This window comes from Mytilus californianus, unplaced genomic scaffold (genome assembly GCF_021869535.1).
Source record: "Mytilus californianus isolate M0D057914Y unplaced genomic scaffold, xbMytCali1.0.p SCAF_5, whole genome shotgun sequence".
NCBI lineage: Eukaryota > Metazoa > Mollusca > Bivalvia > Mytilida > Mytilidae > Mytilus > Mytilus californianus.
In genome coordinates, this window is record NW_026262701.1 from 122,058,161 (window position 1) to 122,076,266 (window position 18,106).

The 18,106-nt window shown below is 34.0% G+C and overlaps 1 protein-coding gene and 1 long non-coding RNA gene across 2 annotated transcripts; one reads left to right on the forward strand and one right to left on the reverse strand.

The window, feature by feature from the left end:
- Positions 1-429: 429 nt before the first annotated feature.
- Positions 430-10,929, reverse strand: LOC127700945 (uncharacterized). The gene is made up of 8 exons (XM_052204681.1): positions 10,445-10,929; positions 9,842-9,901; positions 8,558-8,627; positions 7,497-7,526; positions 3,994-4,166; positions 2,286-2,411; positions 1,543-1,665; positions 430-708 (listed from the first exon to the last, which is right to left on the reverse strand). Exons 1-8 carry the CDS (start codon positions 10,484-10,486, stop codon positions 565-567), a joined length of 768 nt encoding a protein of 255 aa, XP_052060641.1. The 5' UTR covers positions 10,487-10,929; the 3' UTR covers positions 430-564.
- Positions 10,930-14,856: 3,927 nt separating this feature from the next.
- Positions 14,857-18,054, forward strand: LOC127700946 (uncharacterized). The gene is made up of 3 exons (XR_007981779.1): positions 14,857-14,990; positions 16,227-16,327; positions 18,022-18,054. It is a non-coding gene; the product is annotated as an uncharacterized LOC127700946 (long non-coding RNA).
- The last annotated feature ends 52 nt before the right edge of the window (positions 18,055-18,106 follow it).

Consider the following 18,106-nt stretch of genomic DNA (forward strand, 5'->3'; position numbering starts at 1 on the left):
TTGTCATTTGCTTGCTGACTTATTGACGTACAACCTACATCTCCTACAGTTTTAGTTCCGTTTTGTGTACTTTTAAATCGATGTATGAAAAATCATAACTGAAAGGGTTATTGAGTATATTAATTTACTTTCTTTCCCTCAATAATATGCTTAGAGGAAGTGAACCGAGGAGAAATTTACCAATATTTGAAATATTAAGTAAACAGAAAAAAAAATGTTTCACTTTTCAATCTTTGACTTCCCCCGTTCCCCCTTCAATTTTTTTCTACTGTATTAATTTTTAAGACAATTCGCATCTAAACAATTGATCTGCAGCTTATTATCCCTCGCCCTGTTTGAGGTAGTTAAAGTTGCACACGTTTGCTGTGCATTATCCAGATTATAGCACAGTTAGAACGAAGAGATTTCACCCATTTGATGTGTTAACCAGATGTTATTGTACAGTATATATGCATCAAGACTATGCAAGGTCCTAAAAACTGTCCACATTTGAGTACGAACATGATTAAATATCTTAAGAAAACATTAATCCAAATAGTCCAACAACAATGAGTTTCAAGTTTTTTATTGTTCTCTCTCCTCCCTCCTCAAGAGTCCTTGGTAGAGGGAAAGGCGTGTTTCTTTTTCCTTTCCCTCAATCTCAGTATGTAGATCTTCCACCTTTCTCCAAAAGGTTCCCTTTGGCGGATTTTCTCTATGAAGAAATCTCTATAAAATAAATGAATACAAAAATTGATTTAATTCCCACTAAAAACAAAGGAATTTCCCGGCATAATATTTTAGTAATAAATTAATAAAATGTAAAAGAATTTTGCAAATGTTTGAATAGTATTGTTATCAAATATATCATTTCAAGACTGCGTTCAATGAAATCCAAAAAATGGCGGCATAAACAGGCATATCAAACACAACGTGAAAATGACATATCGTAAGGTCAGACTTAAAGAACATTCCCATCTCAAAATGATTAATCAACTTTATCTTCATTTTCCGGTAAAACTCTTAATTTTCAAAACAATTACAGTACCTAAAAGTATTTGGTCTTGTCCGGAATATGCCTGAAATATTTGCAACTTGACATTAAGCAAACCATCAATCAATCAATTGGTATTTAGTGTAAATTTAAGTATCGTGTCTTTCTTAAGTAACAGAAATATTCATAAAAGAAAAGTCATTTTTTTTGTCACTATATTACAAGAATATTTTGTATGAATGCCAATCAGACAACTCTTTGCTGGTGATCAAATCACACAGAAATCAACCACAATAGGTCACCGTACGGCCTTCAACAATGAGCAAAGCCCATACCACATAGTCAGCTTAAAAAGGCCCCGAAATGACAAATATAAAACAATTCAAACGAGAAAACTAACGGCCTAATTAATATACAAAAAATAACAAAAAGAAAATATGTAACACAGCACAAAACGACTGACTTGGGACAGGCACATACATATAGAATGTGGCGTAAATTTTATATTTGATTGATTTTGTTACTGGATGTGGTGGTTTTTTTTCATGAAAATTCTTCCATTTATTTACCATTATCAACACCATTTGTTTTCTGTAATCAACAACTTCTTTGTCTGCTGTTGATGCGTCGGTGTAGTTTCCGAACAAACTCCGTAGTTGCTTCTCTTTAGTTTGTTCCATAGTTGCTCTGAGCTACAATACGAAATTTTAAATTGATCATGTGACAGCATGCAGTGTGGAAGCAAATGTAACTAGTGAATACATAACCGATTTAGCACTTAGCAGTCAAATGAACTTCTACGTTTTTTTTCTTTTTCTTAAGTTCGAGTAGATGCAGGTGAATGGCATTTTCTTGAACTTAATGTGAACTTGCTGTGAACTTCATGCTTTGCTTAATCTTAGCTTAATTTCAGCCTTCATTGTTAAGTGATAATTAAATTTAGTTGCAGTTGATTTGGATATTATTCAAAATATACATTATTTGGTTTTGTGGTTTGGTTTTTATTTATTTTAGTTCATTTATATGTTTTGGAGTTTAGTGCGATGTCTATTTTCACTGAGCTAGTACTCATTATTGGTTAGGGGCCAGCTGAAGACAGCCTCTGTGTGTGGGGTTAACTCGCTGTGTTGAAGGCCCGTCGATGGCCTTGGGCAGTTTTCTGTTCTGTTGTCGGTGTGTTGTCTCTTTGACACAATGCACATCTCCATTCACAATTTCATCTTGTTAGTAGATAGGTATAAAAAAAAATCTGTTTTTTTTTATTGATTTGTATGACAGTAACATAACCTAGCTTTATTCAAACTACATTTACCGTTCTATAAATGGCTGGCCTGTATTCAGTTGAATACTTTCTTTTTACAAAAGATAAAGCTTTCTTTATTTCGGAAATTTTTGCCTGCCTGCCCATTTCCTCTTGTATCAATTCACTTACTTCAGTCTACAAGAAGAATAGAAAGTTTTCCTCCTAGACCTTATATTAAACAAGATTGCACACGCTGAAATATCTTGCCTTTCTTACTTACCATTGATTTTATGTTGTTAAGCTTTAATTACTACAACTATCACATACACTGAACTGGATCCAAGACAATGAGGTCAAGGTCAGATAAACCCAACTTGAAATACTTGTACATTTTACAATCAATTCATACACCAAATTTGCTTTGAATATATTTGATATATTGCACAATGTTTCTATGAAACAACATTTAACAAGGAAAATTTAACATTGATCAATGAATCATGAAAATGATGTCAAGGTCAAATGAGCCCCGCCAGACAGACGTGTACATCATATATTTATTACATGCTTTATATATTGTTGACATATTCCATATCATAGAATCTGAGAAACAAAAAATAACTAGGAAAATTTAAGATTGACCACTGAGGTCATGGTCAGAACATTATTGCCAGATAGACATATACACCTTACAATCATTCATACAACAAATATAGTTGGCCTATTGCTTTAAGTATTAGACACCCGTCGTGACTTTATTGAGCGAAAATACCATCAAAACGTAGACAGTCACTGTTCATGCAATATATGAAGCCTCAAATAAAGTAATCCATTACACAGTTTAAAGATCAGCTATAAAAGTCTATCTTGTTCAAGTAAGTATGTTAAAAACGGCCATTGACTATACTCTTATGGATACAAGTTTCCTTTTTAGACTCATATCTTATTAACGAAATAGACCAAGTACCGGCATTCATATCAAATAAGAAGATGATAAGTAAGTATCGTTGTCAATGAGACAGCTCTCCACCAGAGACCAAATAACGTAAAAGACAACAACTTTAGGTCACTGTACCGCCTTCAACCAAATGAGAAAACCATATCGAAAAGTAATTTATAAAAGGCCCCAAAATTATAAAAGTAAAAAAATTCAAACGAGAAAACTAACGTCTTTATTGATTTACAAAACAATAAACGGAAACAAATATGATATACTACACCAAACGACATTCACCGATTTACAGGATCGTGACTAGGGACATACACATACAAAATGTGGCGGGACAAACATGCATGTATGCTGACCTGAGACAGTTGTGTAACAGTAAAACATCAGGACAAGCTATAAATACCAGATCGCTACAAAACACACATAACACAACTTACAGAAACACCAAAGACACAAAGTTTAGAAATACCCGTCGATACTGAAAGCTTCTTGAAAGCCAAAACAAGCAATAAAAAGGTAACGTTTATAATGCTAAAGTATCAAACCGAAGTATTTAACATATAGTCGTCATTAACAGTCATAGAAATACATAACTGTGTGCAATGTTTAAATATATACATGTAAGTAGCGACAGATTGTAGGACTGTGAATGCTCATATGTTCAGATTGATATGAATTTACTGACAACAAAATTAAATTGTATTGAGCACCGACTAAAAACCAGCAAATATCGAATATAACAGCCGTTTCCACGAATTCCGAAAATGATAATTCCTGGTTGACAAAATACAATCAATACAATAAAAACTTTATTATTATAGCACTCACTTTGCAAGCATCCGGAATTGAGAACATATTACGGCCAAAATACCGCTTTGCAATTACGGCTATATCCCTTTTTATCTGGCCTTCTACCCTAAATTGATGGCTTTGTTGCATGGTCTGATGCATAGCCTTAATTTCCATTTCCATGTCCTGTAACATTTTGAAGATGTTTCTGTCTGTAAAATAATACATTACGGCTGTTTGACCATTTGCTTTGTATGTTTTAATATATATGCCCCAAAAAGAAAGTGTGAAAGTACTAAGGAACCCAAAAAAGCAATTTTAAAATAAATACCTTGACATTATTAAAGTCGAAATTTACAGGGCCGTAACTAGTCTCTTTTAAAAGTGAGGCAAAATATATTCGGCGAGGGGTCTGGGAAAAAGCTTTGGAAAAATTGACGCAAAATTGTGCATTTTGAGCGTTTCTCGGACCCGTTCTCAATCTGAAACGCAAGTTTTGTTTTAATTATGTTTTCGACAATATTCTGGTCTCAAAGCAAAATATATAGATTCATTGTAAGACCCTTAGTTTTTAAGGACAACATCAAAAGACCGATAAGAAGGATTAAGCAAAAATCGTATTTCACATAATTAAATGTGTGGCTGCTGTTTTTTTTTTTTTTTTTGGCAGGCAGAAAACGTATTGTACCTGTCAATTATTTTTTTAAGAGTTAAGAGGGGGCTGATTATCATTTATTTAACTATGTGAATTCAGATTTTATAACGCATTTCAATTACAACTACTTGATGTAGTTGCTAACTGGGATAAAAGGGTACACTCAGGGTAGTCTCAGGAAAACTGTTCTTAGACCTCATTGCTACATTTTATACCGGCTGATAATGTCGGATCTGTCTGTTCTGGTCTTGTATTGTGTTTAGACTTTGGTGTATATTTTTGTGACTTTGAAATTTATTCACAGTACAATACTTTAAGTATCGCTTAAGTTGACGCTAGGGGCCGTCTTGACCTTGTTGTAGGGTATGAATGATTCTTTCATTGTTGAAGACCCTCAAGCGACTGTCAAGATGAAGAACAAAAATAAAAACCCTGCATGTTCATTGATAATTTGTACTTTTTCTATGTAGTGTGTGCGATTTTGCCCCATGCACATTTACTCCATATCCATTTACTTTCTATTTAAGGGCCTGAACACGGCTAAATGCAAGTTTAGCCTTCAGTGTAAAAGGTCGTATGGCAATACATGATTTTTCTTTTTAAATGATTTGATTCCGGGAGATTGGTTGTCTCACTTTAATTTAACCCATGTCAGCTTTTTCAATGAGTTTTATTTACAGAAAAGAGAGCCAGTCTTGTATTCTTTAATATAAAGTTTAATTTTCCATGAAAAAAACGACAAATTTTTCTATGTCCGGTAGCATGGAATCTTCTCAAACCATTCTTCGAACAATATCTGGACATCGGTGGACATGCAACATTGCCAAACCACACAACCTTTCACCCGTCATCGTTGATCTTTCTCAAGTCTTAAGTCTACTCAAAGCAGCGAATGAACGTTTACAACATACAGATGTTACGAGAAGAAACCAACAACAGCTTAATATTGGACAACTAAAGCGTTAGTCATAAAGATTGATTGATTGATTGATTGATTGATTGATTGATTGATTGATTGATTGATTGATTGGTGTCCGCTTAACGCCGCCTTAGAACAAAAAATTGAGAGCTAATTTCAAATAGTTTTACAATTTAAAGTAGGTTTTAAAATTAGACAAAAGGTCCTTAAACATAAAATAAAATTCAAGTTTAAAACAAAATTACTAAATTAAATTTTTAAATGAAATTCAACACAAAGACAATAGTCATAAAGAAGGGCAATAAACGACCAAAAGACAAACCCGGTAACAGATAAGACACATAACGACAAACAATATAGACCATCAACACTGAAAACTAAAAATAAATGAGGAACATGGATCCCGAAAAACAGGGGACGACATCAGAGGATGAACAGAACTTGCTTCTTGCAAGACACTCGCCGTGAAAACAATTTGATATGAAGGCAAGCTTTTGTTTCAATTTATCATTTTTTTTTCAAAATTTTCAACATGAGGCATTTGCCTCATTTGCCTCAATGTAGTTACGGTCCTGATTTAATTAAAAAGAAATGGAGAAAAAAATAAGGAGGTGTGGTATGATAACAATGATTACCAATGATACAATTATCCACCAAATTTCAAACGAAGTAAATGTAAGCAATTAAAAGGCAAATGTACGGTTTTCAACAATGTGAAAAATACACACCAAATATTTGGCTATAAAGGAGACACTTTGTATTTATATTAAATCTGTTTCTGACCCTATAATCATCTTACATCTTTAACTGTTGATTTTGTTTTACCGACACCACATTGAAGAAAAATCTACGTATCAAAAGTTTTAAAACATTTTTATGCCCCACCTACGATAGTAGAGGGGCATTATGTTTTCTGGTCTGTGCGTTCGTTCGTTCGTCCGTCTGTCCCGCTCCAGGTTAAATTTTTTGGTCAAGGTAGTTTTTGATGAAGTTGAAATTCAATCAACTTGAAACTTAGTACACATGTACCCTATGATATGATCTGTCTAATTTTAATGACAAATTAGAGTTTTGGCCACAATTTTACGGTCCACTAAACATAGAAAATGATAGTGCGAGTGGGGCATCAGTGTACTATGGACACATTCTTGTTTTAAATTTAGATCGTTTTTCGTAAATTTTATATATTTCCTATACAATATTTATGTTCACCTATTTTGAAAGATTTAAATCATATATACTTAAGACTAGACAAAGTGATGCCCCCGCACTCCACTGTGAAGTAACTGTATTATAAAAAAGTCAATGTGAGACTTTCTTTGAGATATTGTTGTGTATGGGAGACAAATTGATGCCCCACAGATGCAACGTGTTATTTAAAAATAACTATAACATTTAACCGCATACACCCCAAAAAATGACAAAGTAATTTTATCTCCCAAAAGCAAAAATTAATAAATTAATCCTGACCACATTCACACCTTCAACATATGTACAAACAGCCATCATAGTGAAAACTGCCTAGCATTAAAACTGTAGGAGGAGTTATCTGGAAACAGTTAACGCTCCTCTTATGCAAGTATATACATCAAAATGGGATGGACTGACGGACGGAAGGACAGACAGACAGACAGACAGGGGTAAAACAATATACCCTCAGTTACAAATATAAGAGATAAAAGGGATTTTTTTCGATATTTAGTTGTTCAACGAGCCAATTGAAAGGTGTATGCGAAATATTTTAAGAAAATCTATGACATAAATTGAGAATGGAAATAGGGAATGTCTCTTTATCACAGCTAGAAAACTTTGGTAGTGTCACTTTTATCTTTCTTGCGTTTATGGCCTTTTATAATCTTATATGGATCATCTGTGTCTCATGGACACATTCCCCATTTATTTCTTAACAAGGCACTTGTTCTCCACTTGTAGTAAACTGTTACTTGACCTTAATTGCCAATTTCTTACCTGGAACATGGTCTTGGTTGTCACTTGTTCCTGAAACATTTGTGTGAGAAAGATGCGTATAAGAAATTGCTAAGTAAAAAATTATAACGAACAATAAATAAAACTTAAGATGATATGCGACGTTTAACACACCGTGCAAATCCCGCACCCTTCAAGTGGGCCTTAACTAGCCCCGTAACAAAAATGTATACTAGTTAAGCGAAAAAAGACCTAACCCTAAGGTCAGAAACATATAAATGAACCACAATTAAAAAGAACATAAAAGACTAACAGAGGACAGAGGTTCCGGATTTAGGACAGTTGCCAAAAGCTACGGGGTTATAAGTGTTTTGTTTTCCTCTAGCCAATGTCGAATAAACAAATACACACTTACACCGCTGTTCCATGTTAGGGGAGGGTTTAGTTCCTGCTAACATGTTTATCCCAGCCACATTGTGTATGGGCCTGTCCAAAGTCAGGAGCCTGTAATTCAGTGGTTGTCGTTTGTTGCTGTGCTACCTATTTGTTTTTCGTTCATTACTTTCTACATGAATTGGGCCGTTAGTTTTCTGGTTTGTATTGTTTTTACATTTGTCATTTATGGGCCTTTTATAGCTGACTATGCGGTATAGACTATGCTCATTGTTGAAGGCGTTACGCCAACCTATAGTTGTTTATTTCTGTATCATGCTTGTATTAAGTCATAAATGGCTCTATATTGCAACCCTTATATTTTGCGCAGTCATGATGCATTGACTGTATATTTTTTTCCAATTCTTTTTTGTATATACTTAGCAATTAAAACATATTTCTAAGTGCAGAATATTATTTTTTCTCATGGAGAGTCTGCTTTTTATAATTTTATATTATTTTATATTGCATGTAATTTAAACTGATTGGAAATAAGGGAAATAAAATAACTGGTTATGGATTCTGGAACTGTGTTACTACTAGAGAAAGAATAAGATTTGTTCAACCCTTGATTAGCCAAATGTTCCAAGAAATGATGTATTTGTAGTTGTTCATAGTATTTTATAAAAATCTAATGGCTAAAGTGTAATAAAAGAGTACGTATAATTCACCTTCATTTCTTTCAACAATCTGTGAAATTGTTTGGCTCTCAAAGCTGTCTGGAACATAATCCAACTGATCCTAAATTAATGAATTAAAAACTTCATGAACTGATTTTGAAATTGTAGTTTCTTAATCTGTATTCAAATAGTATTTTTTTTCATTGTATGGTTACTAAAATAATGCTAAGGGCAGCATAAATCGTTAATGACGAATACTTAGGAGATATCTGTATTGTATTTTAAGCTACGATGGCATCTATTGGTTATTTGATGGTCGCAAATTAAGAGTACGGGTATTTGTCACCATCAAATCACCAATTGATGCCGTCAGAGCTTAAAATACAACATTGTTATCGCCATTCTAATGAAAATGACAGAAAACAACGTCCAATATACATTTAAATTTGTCATACGTCGATTGCACATTCGCGCACGTTTAAATAGCACCAATTGTTGATACCATGAAAATTGGTGACGTTATCCTATGAAAATGAACCTTAAAACATTTTCATAGAAAACTATAAATTCTGCTTATGTGTTGTAAAATTTCACTTTATCTTTCAAACAAGTTGAAGAAGTGTCTGCATTACAGATCAAAACTTTAGTAAACACTTCAACTGAAGTTTCATGCTCCAGTCAAAATATATGACATTTTTGCTCCTGTCTAAATTCAGGAGTCTTGCATGTTTTTCAATTTTAGTTTATTTATATGTTTTGGAGTTTAGTGTGACGTACATTTTCACTGAATTAGTACACAATTTTAGTAAGGGGCCAGCTGAGGACCACCTCCTGTTGTGGGATTTTCTTGCTGCGTTGAAAACCCATTGGTGGCCTTCGGCTGTTGTCTGGTTTTTGGTCTTGTTGTTTCTTTGACATATTCCCCATTTCCATTCTCAATTTTGATAATTCTATTTGATGCCAAGACAACTATGACGAAAATTTATCTTGTACCATAAACATTTGAATGAATCGTTTAAGTAGATTCAATGAGATGTAAAACGTTGATCGAGGCACACTTTGTGTGAACCTCAGGAGCTTGCTGAACATGTGTGCTTAGTCAACAATTCAACAGCCATAATGTAATTACAAAAACGATGCTAAAATCACTATGTATATAATTCATTTCTTATAAATAATCAAAAAGTCATTTCACTTTTGCTATTACGTTCACAGAACCTTTGTCAGTTGTTACCTAAATCTTTTTGTGCAGTTGTATGTCTGCTTTGAATACAGTTTTTTTGTGTCAATTGTTTCTTAAAAATATATAGAAGGTTAATGCCAAGTTCTACCAACCACTCTATTTTGATTTCTTTGAAGATTTTCTGCACTTTCTGTTTCTTCTTCTACTTCATTCTATTTTATGATGAAAGACATAAAGACATATATAGTTTTGCAGCAAGAACTTTTTATCTACAAACCATCTAGATGATGAATTTAAAACTACTGACAGTATTCACTTTTACAGCTTTTATATGATCATATTCATACATTTTAGTATAAGCTTTTTGTTTAATTCTATGAAAATTTTGAACTGTTAATTCTTCACATTTGACTTCGATTTAACGGAATTTACCATGTATTTTTTTTTTAAACGGACGAAGAAGAAAGTACAAATAACAATCTTTCGAATGTTATACATCATGAAATGGCCGTTTGTGCAGTGGCTACATTAAATTCGTTCACTTAAATTCTGTTTGAAGTTTGTCACTCCAATTGAAGACTTCATTGATTGTTGAGTCTTTAAAAAATATACCTAATTCTGGGCGACATAATGAGAATAATCAAAACAAGAAGACAACTTTTGTGTTATCATCCCAGCACAGTTTATCTAATTTTTCTAAGCGTAGATGTTTTCTACTAACTAATACTTAATTATGATTTATATACATGTAATACCTCAAGTGGCATCAAGAAAAGTTTTCTCAGCATTTCAGCCATATCTGGATCTAGGAATGATAGTAAAGAAAATATATACTTATTACATAATTAAAGCAGCAACTTATGTCTGTAACACGGTAAAAAAGTCAAATTTGATCAAATATGCATTGGGATTACCCAGTTGTTTAAACCCATTGCCCCAGCAGTTCTGTATGGCTAGGGATTATAGACTTTGCTCTTATAAATAGCTATTAGGTAGTACTTCATCGAAGGGGCAACGAATTTATGGGATGAACATTCCTAGGGTACGAAAATTACGTCCGTAACATGGAAATAAAGCCAAATTCGATAAAATACGCATTCGGGTCACCCACTTTCCGACCCATTGTCTCGGTAGTTCTCTATGGCTAGGCAGCATAGATGCTGCCCTAATGAATAGCTATTGGATAGTACTAAAAGGTGAGGGTAAAGAATTTCTGGGTTAGCATTCTTAAAGGCCGAAAGTTCCGTCCATAGCGCGGAAAAATAGTCCAATTTTATCAAAGATGCACTGGGGTCACCCACTAGTTTAAACCCATTGCACCGGCAGTTCTGTATGGCTAAGGATTATAGACTCTACTCTAATAAATAACTATTGGGTAGTACTACAACGAGGGGAACGATTTTATGGGATAATCATTCATAGAGAACGAAAATTGCGTCCGTAACATGGAAATAAAGCCAAATTCGACCCATTGTCTCGGTAGTTCTTTATGGCTAGGCATTATAGATGCTGCCCTAATGAATATTTATTGGATAGTACTTCAAGGTTAGAGTAAAAAATTTCTGGGCTAAGCATTGTTAAAGGCCCAAAATTCCGTCCGTTACACAGAAAAAAGTCAAATTTTATCAAATATGCACTGAAGTCACCCACTTGTTCAAACCAATTGCCCCGGCATTTCAGTATGGCTAGGCATTATAGACTCTGCTTTAATAAATAGCTATTGGAGAGTACTACAACGAATGGGCAAAGAGTTTCCGGGGTAAACATTCGTAGAGGACGAAAATTGCGTCCAAATCAGAAAATAAAGAAAAATCTGATCAAATATACACTTCGGTCACCCACTTGTTCAAACCCATTGCCCCGGCAGTTATATATGGCTAGGAATTATAGACTCTGCATGCCCTCATAAATTATATAGCTATTGGGTAGAACTACAATGAGGGGGCAACGAATTTCTGGGGTATGAATGAAAATGTTAATACTTTAACACGTTTAAAACCCGCTGCATTTGTTTGCACCTGTCCTAAGTCAGGAATTTGATGCCCAGTAGTTGTCGTTTGTTGATATGGTCCATAAGTGTTTCTCGCTTCTCATTTTTTATATAGATTATAGACCGTTTATCTTCCCTTTTCAATGGTTTTACACTTGTCATTTTTTGGGCCCTTTATGGCTTGCTGTTCGGTGTGAGCTAAGCTTCTGTGTTGAAGACCGTACTTTGACCTATAATGGTTTACTTTTACAAATTGTTACTAGGATGGAGAGTTATTTTTTGATATTTTATAAAAAAAAATTTGGCACTCATACCACATCTTCTTATATCTATTTAGATGATAATCACAAGTTAGTGTTCACATCCTTAAAAATTGAATAACAGATGTTTTGTTCAATTTCTTCAAATATTTAGAACAACCTGGGAACAGTATATCTAACATATATGTTCCTGGAAAACTTCACATTAGTCCGTGCTCACTTTTCATTTTTTTTTAAGAAATGGATGCTTGTAACATATTTAATTTGCTCATTCAGTTTAAACATGGAAGTTATATTGTTTGAATATTACTTCCATGGTTTAAATGATGACTTTTTGAGAACGTTGCATGGCGAAGTTTCCATAAATTTCCTTTTTTAAGTGAATAATTCATCTGTTGATATATACTGTGAACGTTTTGTGTATATTCATATGCGGACCCAGGGGGTCTAGTCCGCCCCCTTTCGTGGGAACAATTTGGTTGATTATATAGGGAATCACTGAAGCATGACTCGACCCCCCGGCTCATTTTTAATTAAGACTTGTATGACTTGTATATATGACGGTGCATTACGTTTGCGCGCATTACCATTACATTTGCGAGCAAAAATCATTACGATTGCGCACAGCTTTTGATAACATTTGCGCGCATTTATTTGGCAGGTAACTACAGGTAATAGTACTTATTTATTTATTAATTTATTCAATTATTTACTAGTACAAATACCCTTTCCGTTAGTCTGACTCTGAGTCCCCTACACACCAACGAGGAAGTGGATCCCAAGTGGGATTTCAAGCAGAATAAGTCCGTTTTATTATATTCTGTCAGTATGGAAAGTAAATCCATCGTATACTATAAATGATTTTTACCCGGTTTGTAATTTTTTGGCCCGATTTAAAAAACATAACAAAATAGGGCCAATTTTAACCCTTCGTGAACCTTCTCCTTTGTGACGATGACCCTCGGCGATTGAGCTCGGCGATATTTGATCTTTCAACGTTCACGTCTCCATTAAATCGGAATAGATCTACTCGTGTTCCGTGCGACAATTTCTATTGCATTTTTTTTTAAACATACCCTGAAGACCCTCAATGGTTTCAATGTTTTTCTATTATCTGCTTCAGTGAAGACACCAATGGATAGATCGTATGTAAATTAGCTACGTGTAACTGATTTGTTGGACTTCATCTTACTTTTATATCAAAATATACGTTACTTTAGTGTTTTGCAAATCACCTGTTATTGTCTCTCTAAGACTATCAAAAATTCTTCTTTTTTTTGTTTTAAAAATATGTCTTCTTTTAATCTTTATAATATGTCTCGTGAAATAGTTGCAGACGAAAATTATACTCCAAGGTTTTAAAAACGTTTGAATCGACGCGTTCTAAAGAGCTTTTACAAGCGCTTCAATCACCTGATCACTGCACGAGCATTCTGCTTCTGATTCTGCATTTGAAATGTTTCAGTGTAATCCTTGCGAATTTTCAACAGAAAAACAGAGCAATTACTGCAAACATCTAGAAACAAAAAAGCATAAAGATGTAATAGGTTTATTGCAGTTTTGTGAAGAAGAACAAAGTACAGAGACAAATGATGTGTGGCAAGAGAACTTCAACATTGACAGTGACAGTGCAACTAAACAGGAACTCGATGACTCAGAGATTTTTACAGACGACTACTTCCCTTTCGCCAACAGGCTAGAGCTACTGCTCTACGTGTTACGTGGATCATATTTATCACTGTATAGATTGCGCTTTTATAATCATATATATTGCAATCTTCAATCTTGCAATCATGGTGTCCGGTAGTCCAAATAATTATGACGTCTTGAAAGGCTATTATATTTTTTTTCTTTGACGCCTTACATCGATGTAAGGCGTCAAAGAAAAAAAATATAATAGCCTTTCAAGACGTCATAATTATTTGGACTAGGTGTCCGGTCAAGCAAATTAGTATCAATCCGGGGGGGGGGGGGGGTTTACTGACTATCCTTTTGGCTATAACTGTGCCGACAGCACTTGCCAAATCATACCCTGTTCTAACTAGAAAACATTGAAAAATATACCCTGTTCTAAACAGATATATTGAAAACATACCCTGTTCTAGACACACCCAAGAAAATGTAAAATAGATGCTGTTCTAGACCCGGGACCGGTTTCTAGACTGTATCTTAAACAGTTAAATAAGCAATCCTGTTCTAGACAAATACTTTGTTTAAAAAAAGACCCTGTTCTCACCAGCAGGGCATGAAAAAGCGACCTTGTTCTAACCAGCAGGACATGAAAAGGGACCCTGTTCTCACCAGCAGGGCATGAAAAAGCGACCCTGTTTTGCGGCACACTCGTATCACTAAAAATGTAGGATGTAACAACCCCCCCCCCCCCCCCCCCCCCCGGGTATCAATTTAAAAAAATACACTTTATATGGATGCATAAAAATATGAAAAAATCTTGCACTGAAGTTTCTTTATGATATAGAAATGCATTTCAAGAATTGGATAAATATTATTTTTCACCAGTAATTCGTTTCATATGACTTTAAGAAGATGTGGTATGATTGCCAATGAGACTATGAAATCATCCTGATAGTGATAATTAAATGACAACAACTACATGTCTATGCACAACCTTCAACTATGAGTAAAACTAATGCATCAAAGTAAGCTATATCATGATAGAAGGCCCAGAAATGACAAATAATAAACAATAGAAAAAAGAAAATTAATGGCCTGATTTAATTTATACTGTACAAAATATTAAAAATGAAAAACAAATATGATGTATAATTTAACAGCCAAAAAAGATGACCACTAAAATTGTGAACTACATGCATGCAGACTTCCACATACAGGAAGTTGCTGGTTAACCAAACCCTTCGCCAAACCTGGAACAATGATGTACATTGCAACTCTTTCTATTTTTAGGATCAAGAACTTTTTAAGTTTATTTTACACATAATCAGAGTAGTAGTTGAAGACAATATAAAGAGTATTCCTCCATTCCATAAGATATGGAATCTTGACATTGAAGGATTAGAACTTAAACCATCAGTGGTAAGATACATGTAATCTAGCTGTTTTGACAAATTTGCTATTTTTAGAATACTTTTAATTGAAAATGGATAGTAATGAAATTTTCCCTACAAATGTATGTATGTTATAATGTACAATGTATTACTTATTTAAAAAAAAATTGCCATGATTTTACCACTACAAATTTTAGATGAACATCGAAAAGTCAGAAAGAGAAAATTCCATAGCACAATCACAAATTGCTAATATGACCATGCAAAATTTTCAACAAAAAACCAGAAAATTATGATACTAAGAATTTCAGAGAACTTTTCAATATCTTACAAAGCTGTAAGATGAATATAATTATGCCATATTTGTCATTTTTTTTGGTTTATTGCTTTGTGCATGAATTGTGCAGTTAAGTTTCCTTGTTTGAATTATAATAATGGATAGATTATAAAATGATAGGGTTTGGAAATTAATATAGGGACCAGGAGAGGCAATTTATATTATTATACCTTACATATATTACAAACAATTCTATTGGGTAACACCTTATCACGTGACATGGAATAATTCAGTTAATTTTCATTTAATTGCAAGGGAGGACGAATAACCCTTAAAATTTACACCAGCGATGAATGACCCTATCACTCACCGGCGAATAACCTTTTGAGTGTCTAGATTTGCACTTGAGTTATCTCCCATGAAAATGACGTCACAGACGTAAATAAACAAAATGGCATCGTTCACGTTACACTGACAGCCTATCGAGAGACGAGGAAATAAGGCTTTGGACATGACTAGAGTGCCAGCAGCCAATGATATCTCTTATAAACGGTCCTTTTCAGGCCCATCAATATTTTACAAAAAGATTCTACCTTTGTTGTACATTCGAGAAATTCCAGAACACAAATGTATTTTCAAACCTCAGCTTGTGTTTGTTATGTAAAGAAGATAGTAAGTGTTCTAAATGCCCTTCCACTGTTAGTTCGGTATATCATAAAACAATTGTGGCCCTTAGAATCCATGAAAATCCAAAATTGTCAACCCTTCAAAGTTATTTCACTTCGGGCTGCGCCCTCATTGAAATAACCTTCTTGTGTTGACAATTTTGGATATTCACCTTTTCAACGGGCCATAATTGTTTATTGTTTAAAGACAAACTTTAATGTTATTTCTTTCAGTCTTCTAATAAGGGTTTGGAAATTAATATAGGGACCAGGAGAGGCAATTTATATTGATTAAAGACAAACTTTAATGTTTTTCTTTCAGTCTTCTAATAAAGATACCGACAAAGACATCTTTTACATAAAGCCATCTAGTATAATTGAAATGCAGCTTTCAAAGAAAAACACAGCAATACAGTTACAAAGGTAGTTCATTATGTTATTTTTCTATTATTCTTTATACCAGCCTACCACTTAATTGTTTCATCAGCTTTAAGTTATTTAAGTGTTATCTTAAGTCTAAAAGAGAGGTGAAAGATACCAAAGGGACATTCAAACTCATGAGTCAAAGATAATGGCTATAATAGAAAAATACTCAACAGTCACAAACAATTTAATGGTTCTTTGAAATTTTTTATTTATTTATAGAAAAGAAAGTTAAGAATTTTAAAAATATTGAAATATGTACAGATTTTCTTTACAATTATCAAGATTTAGTTGGGCAAAGCTTGAAATGAAATACTGGTAAACTACCATGTAATATACTATTTCAAGTCTTGATATTTAGGTGTATCATAAGCAGGGGTCAAAATTGGCGCTGGTCTGGTGGACCGAGACCAGTAGAATTTGCGTTGGACCAGTAGATTTTGTCAGCTGGTGGTCCGGCGGACCAGTAGAAATTTGTCGAAAAAACTCCGATTGCATCCCAAAATCGGTTTGTTTGCAAACAATTTTACCTGCAAAATCAATTACACTGTACTGGCGGTACTAAGTATTACAATTGATCAAGTTAATTAATATCGTGAGCGTCCTACACAACAACACAAAATGTGGAAATTTTTGGAAGGACATCTCTACAAAAAAATAAAAAAGTGTCTTTCAAGAGGAAGATCGGAATAAAGTTTAAGAAATTGACAAAAGGAAACGTTAATATAAAAAATCCTTGGAAAAAGATCGCGAATTGTTAAATTATATAGTCGACCGCAATGTAGTGAATTAAATAACAAGTGAAAAATTTGTCCCGGCTATTCAAATGTGGCAATTCTGGGCAGCGCTCCAGACAACCCAGTCAGGCGCCCTATGGTCGTCTTGATGATTGTGATGACATGGAAGACAATGTTGACATTTTTTCTGTTCTTGATACTGATTTTGATAAAGAAAATCATTGAGATTATCAAAGCCATTATCAAAATCAGGATGGAGACTCTCTCTTTTTCTTGTCTAACATATGTAAAAGAAAGCACGAAAATAAAAGTAAATATCTATCATTTATATTAGTGTCAAATTAATGTAATTTTTGCAGGACCAGTAGATTTGCACCCGGACCAGTAGATTATTCAGTCCACTGGTCCGGCTGGCCAGTATACATAAAAGCTTAAATTCGACCCCTGATCATAAGCCAAAGATCAAGACTTAGTGACTACCATGTACTTCATCAATAATTAAAACATCCTATACCCAATGCTCAAGCCCAAATTTGGGTTATATCATCAGGTCACATGTTTTCTGTATCATGTCAAAATGTTTACCGTATCATGTCAAAATGTTTACCGTAACATGTCAAAATGTTAACTGTAACATGTACATTAGCTTAATAAAGATTAGGTACTGTAACATGTGTAACCATTGAACATCCCATCGGGATTTTTCACTGACAGGGATAATTGAACCTGTTTAGATATCAACAAGATTCATATTTATCCACCTGATATATATCTGATCTACCTGATAACTGTACCGCCAATTAACGGAACAGCCTGTTTACTGAACAGCTCAGGTTAACTCTGAACCACCAGTTATCACAGTTACTGTATCTTTATTAAAAGGGTGCAAACATTAATCTTCCATTCCTCCTCTGATGATGGCCCCTTTATAAAACATTTTTTTTCTTTCAAAAATAGATTTCCCAGACAAAGCAACTTTTTTGAAGGGCAAAGTAGTGGAAGCAAGTGGAAGACTGAAATAAAGTCTTTGATGGCAAAAAAT